The sequence below is a fragment of the Rhododendron vialii genome, chromosome 6a (genome assembly GCF_030253575.1).
Source record: "Rhododendron vialii isolate Sample 1 chromosome 6a, ASM3025357v1".
In the NCBI taxonomy this organism is placed as follows: Eukaryota; Viridiplantae; Streptophyta; class Magnoliopsida; order Ericales; family Ericaceae; genus Rhododendron; species Rhododendron vialii.
This window is the reverse complement of record NC_080562.1, coordinates 4,108,583-4,127,500: the sequence shown is the minus strand read 5'-3', so window position 1 is coordinate 4,127,500 and position 18,918 is coordinate 4,108,583. Positions and strand designations below refer to the sequence as shown.

Sequence of the window (18,918 nt, the reverse complement as noted above, 5' to 3'; positions counted from 1 at the left end):
AGAGCTATCATCGATTACTTAATTTTTGTCATGCTTTTGGTTGTAAAACGTCTATATTATGATGCTTTGTGTAGCGGATCCCGAGATTCCTATGATTGGTGAGGACATTACACATAAGTTTGGAATTGGGGGATGGATTCACGAGGCAAATGTAACAAGGCATATTATTCACATTGCTGTTAAGTAGCCCTAGTGGTTGCCTTAAAGTAGGCATCTTTTGTCTCTATTCGCGTTACGTCGTCGATTTGGCGGTGGGGTGGTTTTATTTGGTCTCTATCTCTATTCGTGAAAGTAGTTCTACTTATCCATCGCCATCGCTACGTCTATGGGCCCGATTGGATGGTGTATACGGTGGGTGTATTACACAATACACCCAGATGAGAGGTGAATACACGGTTTGGCATCCACTTTTTCCTGTATTAACTAATCCCCGTATTTGCTAATACACCATTCACAGCCATAAATTATTGCTACCCTCCCAGGTAGCAATAGCTAATCCGGGTGTATACGCCTGATTTTTTACCAAAACACCCCTCCTCATCCCCCTCCCCCAACGGCTCTCCCTCTCTCTATTTGCTACAGAGAAACAGAAGAAGAACAACAACAACACCAACAACAACAGATCACCACCAGCACCCCCACATAAACACACACAGAGAAAACATGTATGTATACGTAGAGAGAGATATACCTGTTCTTGGGGGTGGGTTGTGTACAAATCGGAGAGAGAGACAAGACAACCCACCGATCGGAGAGAAAGACGATTACCGGATTGGGGATGGGTTGTGTACAGATCAGAAGAGAGAATCGGGGGGCTGCTCCTCCTCCTCCTCCTCCTCCTTCTTCTTCTTCTACGCTTCTGTCTCTCTTTTGTCTCTCTCTCTCTCTCTACGTATACAGCTATACAAGTTGGGAAAATGTGAAAAAGACTGAAGTCGGTCGATATTCCCAAAGTTGGGAAAAAGGGAAAATTATCAAGTGTAATTGAAACCAACCCAAATAAATGGTGTAGAATAATGGATAGCAATCCAATGGTCACAAACAATTTTGAAAAACACATTTGTGACCATGTGTATTAAAAGTTTCCCTACTTTAAAAAACACGAAATTTATATTTTACAAATTTGTTAAATTATTTAATTAGTTAATGAAGTAAATTATTATAACTTATAACTGTCAAAAAATAATTAAATATATTAAGTTTTGCAATTATATAATTAATGTTAGGCATAATAAAATTTGGAACTGCATAAGGGCAAAAGAGTCATTTGACAGTTTTTTACATCATACACCATTCCTTCTAATACATCATCCAAACCATCTACTTTTTAATATACCATCTATAAATGTCACATCAATATGGGTCCTCCCTTCTTAACTAATACCCCCGACTATCTTATCCCCTTCATAAATCTTCTGTGGTGGTCGCTAGATGACCATTGATGGTTACTAGAGCGACTTCTAGGTTGGGAATCATGTAAGTTGAACATTTTGCAAGATTCTTATCGTGCATATGTACATTTTCTTTTATTAGGCCTGAGAGCTGTAGGATTTTGTCTCATATTTTTCACATATCTTTTGTAATTGATCCAATTTCTGGAAACTCCTAAAATCTTGAAACCCTAGTTGTTGTTTTTTTGTTCCTGCTTCGGTTTAACACAAACTAACTTTTGACCAGTGATCACTTATGCTTTCGAAAACAGTTTGAAAAGCACTCTTCAAATTGTTAACCGCACTCGATATGAACTTGATTTTCTCACTCTCTTTTTTGATTGCGGATAATAATTTGCGGAGTGAGAAAATCACTCCCCTCGAAATTTTATGCCAAACAAAAATTCACTGACCCTGCCCTTTGTTAAGTACGCCCACCTTGTTCACTCCTTCGGCTTGTGGGCTTGGCCCGAAGTCACAAACAGTGCCACAGTTGTTCGAATTTATTCAAATTTCTCATCTACCAAAATTCTTAGTTAATGTATTTGAAATTTTTTTTCCCACCCGGTTTGAAATTTATTTGACCTTTTATCTCCCCAGTTAATCTAAAGGGGCTCTCCCTTTCCCTTTTTTTGTGTGTGTCAATATTGTATACATCTGCAGATGTTAACCGATTATTAGTATGTTAGTCCACAGAAGGTTCAGAAGCTATCTATAGCTTTGAACCTCAAACCACCCCTTGTGGGGCTCGAACCATGCCTCCATTGAGGGAAGCGTACAAACTGAGCTAAGAGCTCATTGGTCTCTCCCTTTCCAATTGGCTAATGAATATTTTAAGTATCTCCCTCTCTCTAAAGCACCACACGACGGTACTTCAAGAGCAATTAATAATATTTCAAAACAAAGAGAAAAAAATAGCTACAAAATGGTACTTTCAATTAAACTTGTTGATGTCAGAAAACATTATATATTCCATACCCATAGACCCTTCTTGCATTCAAAAATCATGGCCCCTTCCAAAGATTGCTAACGAGCTAGTACTATTTCATAAAACGAAAACCACTTGATGAGCCACAAAAAAGAGTTGTTCAAGTCTGGAGTCATTGGTTGGCAACAAAAGAAAGGGAAAAAAAAAGAAAAAGATTAAAGATGAGAATAAATTCTTTACACCGCCGGTGTAAACATTCAACGATATTCTATGTGGACTCCGATTGCATTCAAATAGGTCTCACTCTTGCCAAAGAATCCAACCACCTTCCCAGAGAGCCCTGAAATAAAATACGATCTGCCCCTCTCATTTGAATTTCCTCCTCAAAAGGACCATATTTTCCCCTGTTTGTGTACAAGGAAATAGATGTTATAGTCACACCAACTCCATTTTCCCCCTCAACCGGACCGCAATGCCCTTCGATTCCAACTAGTACCTCCCCAGCGAAGTTCATTTCGATCTGCCAAAAAACAGAGAACCCGATACTTACAACAATTACAATGATGAACTGGTTAACATAACGATGGAGTACTGGTTAACAGGATCAATAGTGATGACTTGGCATCTGTTCGTCTAGATATAAAGTCGAATTTGATGTTCATAACTGTGTTCAAGCAATCGAAAAGAGAAGTGTACTTGCACTTACCAATTCACCAATGGGAGTGCCGTGCATTGGTGACCAAATATTCTTGCCATCTCTTTTCAAGTATTCGACCTGGATAGCATGTATCCAACCATATCCAATATAGAGATGGACTTTCTGTACTGCTGCGAAAACCCCATCGTCCCATTGATTTCCACCAGGCCCGCCCCATGGTCCTGGATCCCGTAGCGAAAGCAGTTCCACGGCGTTGATATTCTGTTTTGCGAGAGTATTAGAACATGAGTTCAAGAATTTGCAGTAAAAAAGGAAAACATAGGAGTAATTTTTTCATTAATACCTCTTTAGCGTCTTTTTAGTTTTTAATCAAAACGAATTCATAATCCGACTCCTCTCAACATAAGAATCACAAATACTAGAAAAACTTATATAAAAGTTTTAAGAAAAGTAAAAAAAAAAAAAAGAGCTAGAAAATGTAATTTGAAAATTAAATTATTTTCTTTGGTAGTGAACTTTTTAGCTTTCGATCAAAAGAAATTGTTTCAGGATTTCTCTCCTTGAGATGAATTGAAAAATGATAATTTAGAACCTGAATTTTAAAAAGTTTAGAGGAAGACAAATAAAATTATAAAAACTCCAACGGGAGAGTCAAATCCATGATGCCTAACCAACCTCATTTCCTCCATGCCTTTTGGCATGAATCAATATCTGTCAAAAACTATAGCCTTCGCTTTCCATAACAATTTTAAAATTTGCACATTTGGATTCCTTTTGTTCAGACCATATACGGGGGACCTCAAATTTTGTACTATGGCTAGAGAAGCGGATGTCAAATTTAGAGATATCAATTTGCCACGTCCAGAAATAAATACATTTGCAACGTCAGCCTTCAAAAAGAATTGGCATCTCCAAATTTGGCGATAGCCAGTGAGGAAAGTTAGGCCAAAGGGGGAGAGAATGAAGTAGTGGGAATGCTGTTGCGGCATGCATATAACCCCTGACGATGCATGGTTCAGGGTGGAGACAATGTGGAATGGGTTTCTCGAGCATAAGGTTAACAAAGAATAGTACTAGAAAACCTGTTTCTTGTTCTAGTGAACAACTACATCCGTTTGTGAAGATTGTGAAGAATTAGCCCTTGCCTAAGTCGGCCGCCTAGGTCGATTAGTCCCCGCTTAGGCATTAGGCGGTGGTCCAATGCCTAGATTAGGCAGCCTACTAGTCGGCACGGCAGCACCTAGTCCCCGACTAGCACCTAACGTATTTTAGAATATTGAATTGGAGGCACCTTGATTTGATTTGGAAGGTACATCACGTCCCAAATCATGTCGAAAGGGCGCTTTTTAATGTTTTGAACGTTTAAAAGGGCGATTGAGAAATCACAACACATCAAGCAATTGGGGAAAACCAAAGGAAATGGCGGGAATCCCAGTTCAATATTTGTGCCTTTTGTTCATGTGCAGTCATCTGGACAAATATACACATACAAGTATATAGATTGGGCCTGGTAAAGTCACCAGAAAATGGTGGAGAGACCAGGAAACCAGCAGCTAAACATCCTGAACGTGTATCTGCCATTAAAGGCTAGGAACCATAAGGTTACGGCCAAAAAACCGTCCTCATTGAACATACGCATAGGACAGGACAGAAGGATAATAAGAACACAACCGTCCACACAAACGGATGCAAAAGGAGCGGCATTGATAAGCATTCAAGACAGAGGGTAATGTCACTGAAACAAAGGCCGAAAAAGAAAAATGGAAATGCACACACCACAGATATAAGAGTATTGCAAGGTAAAACTTCACCAAAAGAGGTGGCAAAATCACCCATCTTTCTCTCCCGCTATATATTCCTTCCCATTAAGAAAACAAAATTGCATGTACATCACCACCAATGGTGAATCATCGTCCCCTACTACGATATCCAAATTATACCGTGTGATGAAGTATAGTATAGTTCCATCTTTCAAATAAAATCTGCACAGCTACTGTATTTGCACATGGGAACAAGCAAAGTTCCCCAAAGTATCTGGATCGGTCAATAATGTCACTTTTAGTCCTTTCATAGTCTTCTGAACAAGATCCCTAACACTTTTGCCTTGGAATCAACAAGAAGAAACGGGCAGTGTTCATTGCAATTTTGCAGACTAAAGCTCCAATCCACAATGTTCTTCTTTTCAAAGATTGCAAATTTCTTCCTAGTCATCATAAACCATCGGTGACAAACTAGAGCGTGAACTCGGGTAATCCCAGAGGCCTCGTTGTTCTGCCAACTAGTATCATACATTTGGAGTTGTCTCTTAATCCATGGAGGATCGTAGCGACTGATCCAAAGCACTTCCCCGGTATCTTTGTTCTTAAAATCTGGATGATTTGGTTTTGACTTCCGTCTTCTGTAATCCAGCCACCCAGATGGATTGGTAAAGAAAACTTGCCACAAGTGTAGGTGTTCCTTGTATTTTTCCAAACCAGTTTCACCTGAACCCGAGGTATGAATAAAGACAAGCACAAGAAGAAGAAAAATGTACGTTCAAACATCAAAAAAGAATGTGATAAAGAAAAAAAGAAAGGAAAATTAATGATACTTAGAGAGGAGCCATCACATGTCTGGATGAAAATCCAAGAAAATTGCCCATATACCAAGACAACAATCTATGCAGAAGCAGACTGCTTTTTGAAACCTAGACCAACTTAAATAAACTGAGGTTACGAATAGTCAAGCTTGCTTTTCAACATTAAAAGTAGCAAGATAGTTCTCTTTTGCCAAATGTAAAAATGCTACCAAAGGATTATCCTTTCGGCACAGCAAAAGCCAAAAGCTCAAAACAAGTTCTTTTGCCCCACATGTTAGATATTTGTCAACTTGGAAGAACAGAAATTATACAAGCTCTGTCCAAGCAGTTTTTGAGGATAACCTGATCCTCTAAAGCCGTAATTCTGCACTAGTTTATACTTCTAACAATTTCCCAAGCACTGAAATGGACTGTAAGATGTAGGAGTGGAAATTATTACATCATATATATTCCATCAACTAGAGATGCAAAAAATACCTTCCCCAGAATCTGATGGTTCGGATTTCTTATTGTTCAGGCCTTGACCACATTGCACAACATAATTCATTTCCTCCACCGCTACCTACAGAGAACAAACAAACACTATTTACATGGACAAAACATTGCTATAATCGATTGCAATGATTCATCTCTATACTTCAGGTAATCATGATTGATAAAATACCACTGAAAGCCCCTGTAACATTTACGAAAAGGACTTATACACTCTAAACAACTGAAAACAATGGTAGCACCAATATAGCATTCTAACCTGGTAAGATGTATTGAGCTTTCCATTCTCATCAATTTTAGTGTATAATTGCAAATGGCCAGAGACATAAACACAATCACCTGGTTTCAGATGCTTGATGGATATTTCGGCCATCTCATCCCACATCTTCAAGAGAATCCTGTGCACGAATTGTAGGATGTGAGTTTTCTGAGTAGCAAACATTCCTTGACAAGTCTTAACGTATAAATGGCCTTTCACAGCACCAAAATCATGGGCAAAACAGTTTCGAGTGAAATAACAAATAATTGACTAAAAAAAGGTAAGAAAAACTATGCTTATATAAAGTACTGAATTTACCCAAAGAAAAATTAATGCCGGTATGGACTTAGATGAAGCAAAAAATGTGTACATGCCAGGTGACAAACTGATCAAATGTACGAAGATGGTCAAAGTCAATAACGCCCATAGGCTACCCAACTTGTATGTTTTATTTTCTTTGCACATACAGCATGCCTTGCCCTTCCTTCACAGATTCCTATTCTTTATCTTACATTTTTCCTAACCAAAGCCTTCATGCTCATATCCAAGTTTCCAATTCTAAATACACGGGAAGCAGTGAGCGCCCTTTTAAGTTCTTCAAGTTATGAATCGGGTATAGAAAGGTCTTACAATGCCCCCATAAAAGCGCGAGACTTCATCAGTTCAACCTAGACCAAGTAAACCGTATAATAGCCATAACTATATCGACTAAAACAATAGCAGCAGAAGTCAAGCTTTCAGACTGCATTTTTAATTTTTTATCAGCACAACCTGCAGAAAGCATTTGGGAATGCTACAAGACAAGGGTGCTTCCAATGTGTACTATCCACAAGAAAGAAAGCGGTCAGATGAAAATGGTGCAGAGGTTGACTCAGACACCACTCTCTAAACCCTCACTACTTTGTCACTTTGCTGTAGATATGCAAGAGCATCTCAAGCCCTGAATCATATCTCCACTCAAACTTTACTCACCTTGACTCAGACCTATATAAAATTGAGTTCTACTACCTATACCAAATTGAGTTCTACTTGTTTACCGCAATCAACGGAGACCCAAATCTTTACTTCAACTTTTAAAGGTCATTGTGCGTCTTCTAAAGTTACAAGTTACAACTACTCTATTTCAGAATGACTCCAGAAAATGAAGCTTTCACTTAAATTTGAGAAAAGTTAGACTAAAAGCTAGAGACCAGACCAGACCAGACTAAACAGAGCTTTAATTCCCAAACAATTGGGGTCAGCTATATAAATCCGTTTTTTATCTCTTAAGTTCTATCAAAGGCATTGTGCTCCATAATATTCAAAAGAGCTAGATCCTTTGAAACTATGGCCTCTAATGTCAATTACAATCTACCCCTCCCCTCAGTGTGACCCTCAACCATAACCATATCACTCTTTCTAATTACCGCATCGGTCGATCTACAATAAACATGTCCAAACCACCTTAATCTATTTTCTCCCATCTTATCTTCTATCGGTGCTACCCTTACCATTCTGCAAATGTTCTCATTTCTAATTCTATCACTCTATGTCTGACCACTCAATGCACACATCCATCTCAACATTTTCATTTCAGCTACACTTATCTTACTGTTGTTTATTAGCATCCCAACACTCGGTGCCGTACAGACAAAAAGCTAGAGATGGTCTCGAAGAGGTGAGATGAAACGCAAAACAAAAAGTTTCTCTTTTTTGATAACTTAGGCGTCCGAGCCAGCTTTCGTGTACCTGAGACTAATCTTTGGGGGACCAATCCCACCGCCACTTGCCGGGTCTCAATTAAAGTCAGAGTAAACCTCTCTAGGACTAGCCCCAAAGGAGTTGATTTAGGAGGGACTAGGGAGCAAGCCTTGACCACTAGGCCAACCCCATTAGGGTTAACGCAAAACAAACAGTTGGAATGAGAAAACAATCGTCACACTCAGCAAAAAAATTCCACGCACATATACACAATGAACACAGAGAGGAGGATCAATCGTGTCTCACTTGAGAAACTGGTTAGAGTCGGGGGAGGTTTTGACGTTGATCAATGTGTAAGCACCGAATCCAATGACGGACTTAACTTGCTTGGGAGGACGGTCGACTGTTCCGATGAAGCTGACGGAGTTGAACAACTCTTTTCTCCACTTGATGGTGGACGGGCGCTGGAACTTGAGGGCGTGACGGTAGACGGAGCTCCCGCCTTCCGCCGCATCGTCGGAGAAGAATTGACGGGGTTTAGGGTTGGCGGCGGGCGGAAAAAGGTAAGAAGAGGAGGAGGAGGAATGGCGGAGGGTGCGGAGAAGGTAAGAGAGTGGACTCGGTTTCTTGAGTAGGGTTCGAATACGACTCGCCACCATGGACCGCGGCTAGTCCGGGTAGGACTTTGGAGTTTTCTCGGCTGTTTTTTCCTTAGTCACCCGCCCTCAATAACTGGATTTGCACTCAATAAATTGGTCCTGCAAACTGACAACTCATACATAAATAACAACATGAATACTACATACCCAAGCATTTCTGAACAAAATTTAGCTAATTGACTTTATTAACTATTAGTGTACAAAAAGTTCTACCTATGCTCCCAAATCAGATGATAACCCTCCTTATCTTAATCAATAATTACATTTACTCTAATATCGAAGTCTGGCGGAGAACCAAAGTAACTATGCACCATACGCAATGGTTATAGACCATAGGCAGGTTGCATTCATCTTAACCATTGATAGAGTCTTCGTAGTGAAATGGAATTGTGAACTAATCCAACAGAACTTTATTATTGATTGAGTGAGAAAAAGAATTACAGAAACAATTGTAAAAGGGAAAGAGTTACAGAAGAAGAAGAGAGAAGAGAGAAGAAGAAAAGAAATGGGTAACAATAACTCTCCATACTCCTACGCCACCTTCCCCCTTATAACCGACTGACGAACTAACCAATCTCCTAACAACCGACATTACAACTGACTCCAATTACAATATTTGCACATTAAGCCCTGAATACTTGCTACAATTACGACTGACTACCCTATGCTTATCAACCATCCAAATTTATTTGTAGAGTAATGTGGTGTAGTGTGTTTCTGGCTTCTAGAGGTATACACCTAATAATACGCGGATTTGCAGTCTTGTGTTATCACCATTCAATCTAGCAATTGTATCGTCCATTGAGTAATATTAAAGAGGAGAAGCAGAAAATCAAACAAAGAGTAATTACTAATGCCGTAACAGTAAATTTTGCATAGTACACAACTGCCACCACAGTGACACAAGTTGCGCAAAGATGTCCTCAAACACATCTGGTTTAAGAGGACTACTATCGTAATTCGCTAGCGGATTCGAACTTGGAATCGTGCGAAGAGGTTTCACCCTACACGTTTGCCAAGTCGGCTACCGCCTCGGCTGTACGCTGCATAAGTACTATTGGGAATTTGGTTTCCAAAAGTGACTGTAATTTTGTTAAGATGACCCGAATGGCTGACTAACTGGGAGTTAATTTCACTGTCCATTTTTGCGGGACTCGTTTAAAACCACCACAACATATTGTAAGTACAATGTCCAGCTGTTGATGAAAAAAAAACTGAAAAATCAGTTCAGGAGGCAAAAATTACTCACTAGAAGTACAAAAAATCAATAAATAAATAAATAATTCTTCAAGCAAGTACTTGTGAAGAGCTAAAAATGATCATCAAATTGGTATACGCAAATCGAATTGTATTAACAGAACTTTAAGAAAACATTCACTCAACTGCCTCATTTTCCTAGAAAACAAGTAAACATGAATACAGCACAACAAGAATGCCTAGCCTTCTACAATTTACTTTCGTGTGGACGGACCCATGACAAGATGTAAATTACAGATAAAAATAAAATCTCAATATTGAGTCATCATTAGCAATCCCAAACTAACAAAAATATGGCTTCAAGAAGACATCTCTTTCTCTCTACCTTGTACACCAACCAATTTTCTCGAATCGATTTTCACATTGCCCAACAATATCATCCAACTCAAGTTTTTCTTTCAAGGAGTCAGTCATTTGCAACTCTATGACCCCTTGGCATGAGTCATCCATTGAAGTCAGAGAGGTACCTTTGGGGGTTGAGTTGTACAACTCAGCAGGCAATCGTAGTGGCATCCCGATCTTATTCATACTCTCCGTGAGCTTCAGCAAAGAAAGTCTTTCGAAAAGTTTTTTCTTGGTATTTCGTGCGACCCAAAAAAAAGTCAGGGAAAGGGGAAAATGAGTTGATTTTGACGTAAAACGTTTTCCGAATAAGCATCAGTACTATACCACCCACCACCATCAATGCTGCTGCCGCTACCCACCCACCACCTGCTTCTGCTGCCACCAACCATCGCTAGGAATGTGTTCTCAACTAGAAGAGTTAGCTAGTTCCCATCTTGCCTTTCTATGTCTTGCATATCAGCTGGTTCTGGGAAAATCTCACTGGACACTCTCTTACGTGCAGATTCATTCACTCCTTCGCGGTTTGTTTGGCCAATAACATTCGCAGCTTCGGATGAGCTGTGACGCCAACTACCAAAGAAAGCAGCACTCCAAGACCTTCTCGACGAAGTTGTTCTTAACCTACCGGAGCTGTGACTTTCTTCCCTCACCACTTTCAAAGGGTTTTCAAGTGCTCTGAGGATATGTCTCATTAGGGGGCGTCGTGAAGGCTTGGGATTAAGGCATGACTTGGCTACTATCGCCATGGCCCACACCTCTTCGAGTAGATCCTCATTGACAATCAGAGATTGATCGACAATCTTAGCCACCATATCCTTATCATATATACTGATGTAGGGTAGATTTTGGTCCAGCCACTCCTTTGTAGTGACATCATCTGAATTGCTGATACCAAGCTTACCGGTTACGAGCTCAAGTAAGACCTTTCCAAAACAGTATACATCATAAGCACAGGTAGCTGATGATGAGCCTGTTCATGTCCAACACGATGGATGAATAAGCAAATAAAGAAAATTTAGCCATCAATTTCAACTTTATAGAGTTCAAGGAAAAATCCTATTGCACCCTGGAGGCCCAGCCCAGACCTATGATTGCCTAGGGGCACGAATTTAACTTCACTCTTGTCTAATAAGTTTGTAACTGTTCAACTCCACGCACTTGCTAACCAAGAGAAAATTTCAAAATTTAATTCCACTTACCAGAAGGTCCTTGTTCAGAAGTCCTGCAAATCATCAAGAGAAAAAAAGCTTATTATGACCTGAACCAAGAGTGACAAATGCGAAGGGAAAAGCAGTTTCATGACTTTCATCCTCAACAAGAGAAAACTCTAATTAGGTGATTGATCTTCAAAATCTCAGCAAAAAGAGACATTAAAAAATTCATACAAAAGTTTAGTTCACATGGTGACAGATTTTAAATTCACCATTGGCATAGTACTTATCAAGAACATTTGGTCCATTCCAATATCGTACTTTTTTTTCGTGGAACTTAACATACTTTTTAGCGGGTCTCTGCATTCTTTTGCTGCTTAATTGAGTTCTACGCTCCAAAAAATAGGGTACAAGATTTAATTAAGAAAACTTATCCGACTTTTAATATCTCTTTAGGATAGGCGTGTTTTTGAGTCCTACCAATATAGTTGTAATATACCAAAAATTTATTAGAAGAGGTGCCAAAAGGAAGGCACAAGCCCTGTACAGGCAACATTTACCTCAACAAGCTATTACCACTATCTTTGGAATATACGATTCGGCAAAACTATTGTACTTACTGTGGCATCCGCAGCAACCTTGTAATCACATTCTGGTGATTATCCCCTTCTTGTGCACGCACCTCAGTCAAGCTTCCAAGCCGCACTTCATATTTGTCATCAAGAAGGATACTGCTAGCTTGAATATCTCTTGAACCACCAGAGGGAGAAATAACAGTTATTATTTGCACCATGGGTTGCAAATACTTTACAGCAAGAACAAATCTCTGTATGGTAATGATGAGGAGGGCTAGTAGTGCATGCCACAGAAAATTGGAAAGAAGAAACTTGACAAAGGCATTTGAGAACCAAACTGTGAACGTTCAGAATATTCCTCCACAAACATCCACTGCAAGTTACTTTCATTTGAAACGAACTTGAATAGCTAATGAATGATAGCCTCCACTACTGAAGTCTAAATAAGAAAAAGTAGCTGTCACAAGGAGCAGTAAAACAGATCATTCTGATTTTTTCTGATGCCAGTAAAAAGATCGTTAGGAACTATGAATCAAACTAAACTGTAAGTAATCTCTTGCTGCTCCAAGAATCAATTCATAGTGCCACTGTGCGGATTATTCTTCACAAGTATATGATAGGTCAGCCGGCTATGCCCTTCCATTCCCTACCTCCAATTTTTTCCGCAGCAGAATTTTTAAAGCATTTGAGCATCACAGTTGCATTCACCTCTGACCCTTCCAAGTTCCACTCCTATGCCAACATATTAACCACCTAGGTGCAAACGCTTTGCATAATGCCAACATATTAACCACCTAGGTACAAACTCTTTGCATTTCAATAAAAATCTATAGGCAACCCCTAATAGTCACCGTGCAAGAGTTTGCAGGATTCTAATTGCAAGTGCCATTACATCCCCCAAGACCACAACATGATCATATCGCACAGAGTGTGTTCTGCGTGTTTACCCAAGAACCAAGGAAGAACTTATCCATGGTCCGACATTCCAGCCTCTTGTTGACTGATAATTAGACAGTCCATACATGACACATCTGCTTGTGTTAACTGACTAGTTACTGGAAACTACCAAGTGAAATTGTATTTCACAAAATAGCACTATAGTGTAATCTAATCTCGTTTGCCACGAGTGCAATGTATGAACTTCAAATACAAATCAAAACAGCTTCGTCACAATATTTAATAGCAATGAAACAAAAAGATCACCTGGGATTATATATATGCTCTATCAGAAACAAAAGGAATAAAAACCAGAAAAAGCGAGATTTGTAGTACCTATGAACAAGGGGTGGGATACATTCATGATGTAGGTAACATAAAACTTCTGCAGCTCCTATTGCAATTTTCAATCTTGTAATCCAATCCAAAGACTGTGGACTGTCATCCTCCAACTTTGTAAACCTGTACAATGAATTAGACAAATCTCCGTTCGGCATGTATTTGTAAACCAAGAGCTTCTCATTCTCATGCTCCAAGGAGTGCCCCAAGAGTGGGACCAACCTTGTATGTGAAACCCTGCCGAAAAATTCCAATTCCAACACATAGGATTCTTTCGTGCAGGAACTCAAATCAACCCTCTTGATAACCACAGGGAACCCACCTTCCAATTTCCCGTGGAAAAGGTCCCCAGAGTGGCCTTTTTTGATAAGGTTTGCATCACTAAAACCACTCGTGGCCTGGAGCATTTGTTCATAACTAAATGAATCACCCAGACCTGAAAAATTTATAGAAGTCTTGGGAGGTGGTGAGCTGCCACCTGGAACAGGCCCTATACTTGCAGTCCTCTGTTCTCTATTTCCCTTGTCACATAATTTCAGGAGCATTAGGAGAACCACAACCAAAAGCACAATGAAACCGAGTCCACCAAATAGTCCTATCATTACATATGTCACTCGTTTTTTGCTGTTCGAAGCAGGTCGTGGTAAAGGAGGTGGAACTGAATCTGGAGCTATATTGTTATCAAAAGTTAGGCCTCTCCTGGCATAAAACAATTCACAATCCTCCAAATTCCTCTGATTTGGCAGACTTATTAAACAATTCCCAGCAACATTGGTTCCTATGTTTCTGGTAATGTTGCTGGGAGCCGGGCCTTGGAAATAATTATTGGATAGGTCAATCAAATGAAAGTTCAGAACCACAGAAGTCAGAGTTCCGTAAAACGAATTATTTGAAAGGACGAACATGGCACCAGCAGCATTACCCAATGCAGTAGCATTTGGCAAAACACCAGTGAAGTTATTGCCAGAGACATCAAGCATGCGCAATTGCGGCATCAACCACAATTCATCGGGAAGATTACCATCAAAATTGTTCCAACTCAAAACTACATATTGAAGCCTGGTGAGACTCGAAAACAACTCATTTGGCAATGAACCCACCAGAGCATTGTGTCTGAAATCGAGTTCAATCAGTTGAGAAAGGTTACCCAGCTGGACAGGAACAGAACCATTGAGGCTATTGTTTTGAAAATTCAAGAACTGAAGGCCAGAAAGCAAGCCAAAACCTACAGGGATCGACCCGGATAAGAAATTTGAAGAGAGATCCAGACTAGAAAGGTTGGCAAGAGCTGAAAAGGAAGATGGTATTGATCCTGTCAGTGAATTTCCCGAAAGATCAAGAACTGATACAGACGATAATTTCCCCAAAGAAGAGGGTATTGTACCGGAAATAGAATTACCAGACAAATTCAGATAATTCAATCCACTTATATCTCCAAGTGAAATAGGAATTGGACCAGTAATAGAACAAGAACTAAGGTCGAGCACTTGGAGTGCACTAAGCCTTTGACCGAACCAGTCCTGTATTGACCCCGGCAGTAAAAACCCAGACGAGTTAAACGTCGTCAGGAAGGTTAAATTGGCCAATGAGTCGACGGCGAACCGGGGGTTTAACCGGCCGATGCGGGTCCGTCTCAAACCGGACAAACTTATCTCGATTACTCGGCCGTCTTGGCACTCGACCCCGGTCCAGGAGCATGTGTCGGCCTTTCTCGGCCAGTCCCTGGCCCTAAGCCCCAGCGAAGACCGGAGGTCGAGCATCGCCGGTTGATCCTCCGAGTTCTGCTGAGTTACCACCGAGTTGATGAGCAAAAGTATTAGAGATACCTTCAGTATTACTCGGTGAGGTTCCATGGCTTGGAGTAATAAGCTGCTTCGTCTTCCTAAGTCACCAACATGATAATTAATCTCATGTTCTGCTGCTGAACCAAGAACATGAGACTAAGGGTCTGGACCATGTCCGTGCATTCCTTTACTCTCTCTCTCTCTGGACTCTGGAGGTCCAGTCACGTGTGTAGCACGAACTTTGGTTCTACATTTGGTGGGCTCTTTAAATGCAACCGAAAACCTGCTCTGTATTTGAGTTTGTGCAAATATAGGCGTAATACTATGCTTCTCTCTCTCTCTCTCTCTCTCTCTCTCTCTCTCTCTCTCTAGGTGGGCATTGAAAGATGGGAAGCTTCAATAAAGATGGGATGTGTTAATGACAAAGCTGTACACTCAACGGTGCAAATGGTGAGTCGCTTTCATTGTCGCCGGAGGCATTCAATGAATCTAGGACTGATGAGTCGAGCAACTGAGAGATAGTTTTGAGTCAGACTCTGTCGAACTCTGTGTGTGTGTGTGTGTGTGTGTGTGAGAGAGAGAGAGAGAGAGAGAGAGGCGGGGGTCGGAGGAATAGGTGGCGGCGGCGAGGAAGGTTTTTACGGGAAAGGGAGAAATAGAGACACCATAGTACTTTCTGGTACTCGTAAATTGTTAACGGCATTAATTTATTGGTGGAAAAGAGGTTAAATTAAATTAAATGAGGTGGAAATTGAAAAGTTTGATTTTTCTTGTTTGGTTGATTATTCTTGTTTGGTTGTTTGAAACTTTCAAATGGGGAAATTTTTTCTATCTCTTGTCATTTGTTGTTAGGCCACCAGACATTATCATTCGAGATGAACAGAAACCTAATTGTTTTTGACAATTCTTAGGAGTACTTGTTTTTACTTTTAATTATTTTGTGATCGACTCTTTAAATTGTTTTAAGCAAACAAACAAGATAACCAAACTAGTTCTAACCTTCACGTATTCCCTTCGTATCACGATTCATTCTAATATTGCCTTACGCTATCGACATCAGGAATTTCGTAATGTGACAAATTGTTAGGATCACAACACACACGCACACGATTCACGAGTATAAAACAATAAAGAAGTCGACACGGTAATATACGTGGTTTCCCAAAATTGAATACGTCCACGGAAGCGAGAAAACAGTCTTTGTTATTAATGATCACGATGCATAGGGTTTTACGATAGATAACTTTTTTATACTTCCTTTATTCCTTCCCTAATCCGTATTATGGCCTGAATACCCATAGTACCCTTGTAACACCGTACCATACCTCCGTTCCGTTCCGCTTCGTTGCGCTTCGCCCCAATCCACTACACTCGCAACTGGCCCTTATTGTAGAGCTTCTCGATACCTCTCATATATGAGCCACATTTTCAACACTTATTTTCAAAAAATGTTTTTACGTTTGTGCTCTCGCATTACTTGACTGAGGTCATAGCAATATGTTTTTACACCCCTGACTGCTGTACTAAAGAGAAAATACAGAAGGGATAGAAGATTCATGAAATGAAATCTGTAAAAAATATAGACCCTTTGGATATAGTAACCTCATGTGAAAGTTGTGGAGTCAAAACCCTATTGGAAGAAAAACCCAAACTTTCCTTGTCAATCTCCAACAGGCCCACTTGTGTTGTGCCAATTATACATGAATTAATTAAAGAACTTGTACATGTTGGCCCACTTTCCTTTTCTTTTTTTAAATAATTACTACTCTCCTTGATTGATGAACATACTTTTTTTTTTCGGGTGTAGTCCCTAAAATTTGTAAAAAATATATATATATGCAAAGGTTATTTCGTAAATTCACTTATTAAAAGACCAAAAAAGAGTGTTTGTATCAATTAAGAGAGTGTAGAAATTAATTTTCTTTCCTTTTTTCCAAAATGATAGGATGTTAGTAGATGTTAGAGAGTTAGTAGTCAAAACGAGAGCCGAACACATCCTACATGAGAACTCAAACTCAAAAGGAGTGTTTGTATCAATTCTTTTCTTTTTTTCCAAAACGATAGGATGTTAGTAGATGTAAGAGAGTTAGTAGTCAAAACGAGAATCGAGCACCTCCTCCATTCGGACTCGAACTCAAGACATCTCCCTTGAAAGGAAGAGTGAAGAACCAACCACATCGACCCGTCGTTCTCATGTTGGCCCACTGGCGCTGTGCCAATCATAGAACTGGACTATGCTACATGTAAACACTCCAGACTTTCCACAAATCTCAACGCGTATTTTACGTTTACCGGCCGACATCCTCCGCGTAGAACTTGCTTTTCATCTTTGAAATTTCTGTGTTCTTTCTCTCCGGCCGCCTCTTCTCATCTTACTCACGTAAAATAATCCTTCAAAATGTCTTATCCTCCCGCTCTCAACAGTTGCACAGTGCTCTCATGCTCTCGGTCATCCCTCTCGAGAATTTTAGTACTCCCTCCAGGCTCCATCCCAATTTAATAATTTCTCATTTTATTCTAAGCGGATGAAAAACTAATTATATATTTACATCGATAATAAATTTTGTATCTAATATGGATCTTATTTGATAAATACCGATTAATTCTATAATACAATCAGGGCTGTAAACGAACTAAACAGCTCACGAACTTGGCTAGGCTAAAGAGAATCGTTTAGTAAATCACTCAACTCGGCTCGATAAGGGTTTGACTCGTTGAGGCTCGAGCTCGAATTTTTGACTTTATTAATAAACGAGCCGAGCTCGAGCTCGACAAAGCTCGGCTCGGCTCGTTTATAGCCCTAAATAAATTGTTTTTCAAAATCACAAAAATATATTATATAGGAATAAATTAGTACAAGATACAATCAATTAAAAAGTTGCACGAACTCCCAAAAAAAAGACAATTAAATTGTGACGGACAGAATCGTTTGGAAAGTATTTCAAAGACATTTTGGCGCTCGCGCTTCCCGGTCATGAATTATGTGACTTAGCTTCCCAAAATAACATTAAAAACAAAAGCAGTTCCTTTTCAAAAAACAAAAACAAAAGCAGTTGCAAGCTAAACATGTGCCGCCTTTAAAACGAGTCAAAGTTGTTAGTTGCAAAATCCCTGTTGGTACAGTGTAGTAGTTGTAAACAGTTCTACAAGGCGGCCATGGGCGTTAAGAGAGTGGTGGCCCTGGTGGGACAAAGCAAACCATTATGGAGTACTCAGACCCCGTTTCAAAAACCTTCTTAAAAAATAAGCAGCTTATTTCACATTTTCAAACTCAAAAATAATGTAAATGAAAAATAAATTTTTAATTTTTTTTGCATCGTATAAAAGATCTCAATGAGATCTTTCAAACAAGATCCATAGTGTATATTTTTAGATTTCAATAAACCCTTCATTTTTGAGCTTGAAATTGCTTTCTTAAAAAATAAGGGCTTTTTTCCGTTTCCGGAACGGAGCCTTACAGCTTTTGTTGGCTTTTATAGAGGGCGAGATAGCTTCCGGTAGCTAAACAACAGAAGGAAGAAAAGGGCTCATTGACCACCCTCATGCATCCACCTAAAACGTACTCCATTAATCATGCAGAAATATCTGCGAGATTAATAATTGAAGAACCAACTCATGTGAAAAACACCAACCTTTCGTATTGTAAGGGTAAGGTCGGTAAATGAACCAAATTATTCGTGTTTGTCTCTTCTTCTTTTTTTATTTTTGGGGGCGAGGGGGGTCAATCGATAGAAAATATCATTTTATGCCAGATGTGAAGTACATAGTACAAATCCGAGACACTACATAACACTTATACGTAGGTGGGGGAGACTCGAACTTCTATCCTTATAGTGAGATGCAAGAG

The 18,918-nt window shown here is 39.7% G+C and overlaps 4 protein-coding genes across 7 annotated transcripts in view; all 4 read right to left on the bottom strand.

Annotated features, from left to right (window-relative positions):
• Positions 1-921, bottom strand: part of LOC131331037 (uncharacterized) — a 10,901-nt gene extending 9,980 nt beyond the window's left edge. For 2 of the 4 annotated variants that reach the window (XM_058364843.1, XM_058364844.1), the window contains exon 1: positions 1-901. This exon is cut by the window's left edge and continues 5,239 nt beyond it. The gene's annotated coding sequence lies outside the window, so the exon portion shown is untranslated. The other 2 variants (XM_058364845.1, XM_058364846.1) reach the window with 2 other exon arrangements.
• Positions 922-2,510: 1,589 nt separating this feature from the next.
• Positions 2,511-4,005, bottom strand: LOC131328278 (agglutinin-like). The gene is made up of 3 exons (XM_058361244.1): positions 3,892-4,005; positions 3,065-3,277; positions 2,511-2,878 (listed from the first exon to the last, which is right to left on the bottom strand). Exons 1-3 carry the CDS (start codon positions 4,003-4,005, stop codon positions 2,648-2,650), a joined length of 558 nt encoding a protein of 185 aa, XP_058217227.1. The 3' UTR covers positions 2,511-2,647.
• Positions 4,006-4,705: 700 nt separating this feature from the next.
• On the bottom strand, positions 4,706-8,779 carry LOC131331035 (protein OSB1, mitochondrial-like). The gene is made up of 4 exons (XM_058364841.1): positions 8,332-8,779; positions 6,346-6,484; positions 6,072-6,156; positions 4,706-5,499 (listed from the first exon to the last, which is right to left on the bottom strand). The coding sequence occupies exons 1-4, from the start codon at positions 8,682-8,684 to the stop codon at positions 5,084-5,086; spliced, it is 993 nt and encodes a 330-aa protein (XP_058220824.1). The 5' UTR covers positions 8,685-8,779; the 3' UTR covers positions 4,706-5,083.
• Positions 8,780-10,017: 1,238 nt separating this feature from the next.
• Positions 10,018-15,762, bottom strand: LOC131331034 (probable LRR receptor-like serine/threonine-protein kinase At2g16250). Its single transcript, XM_058364840.1, has 4 exons — positions 13,285-15,762; positions 12,058-12,186; positions 11,486-11,508; positions 10,018-11,256 (listed from the first exon to the last, which is right to left on the bottom strand). The coding sequence occupies exons 1-4, from the start codon at positions 15,138-15,140 to the stop codon at positions 10,709-10,711; spliced, it is 2,556 nt and encodes an 851-aa protein (XP_058220823.1). The 5' UTR covers positions 15,141-15,762; the 3' UTR covers positions 10,018-10,708.
• Between the last annotated feature and the right edge of the window lie 3,156 nt (positions 15,763-18,918).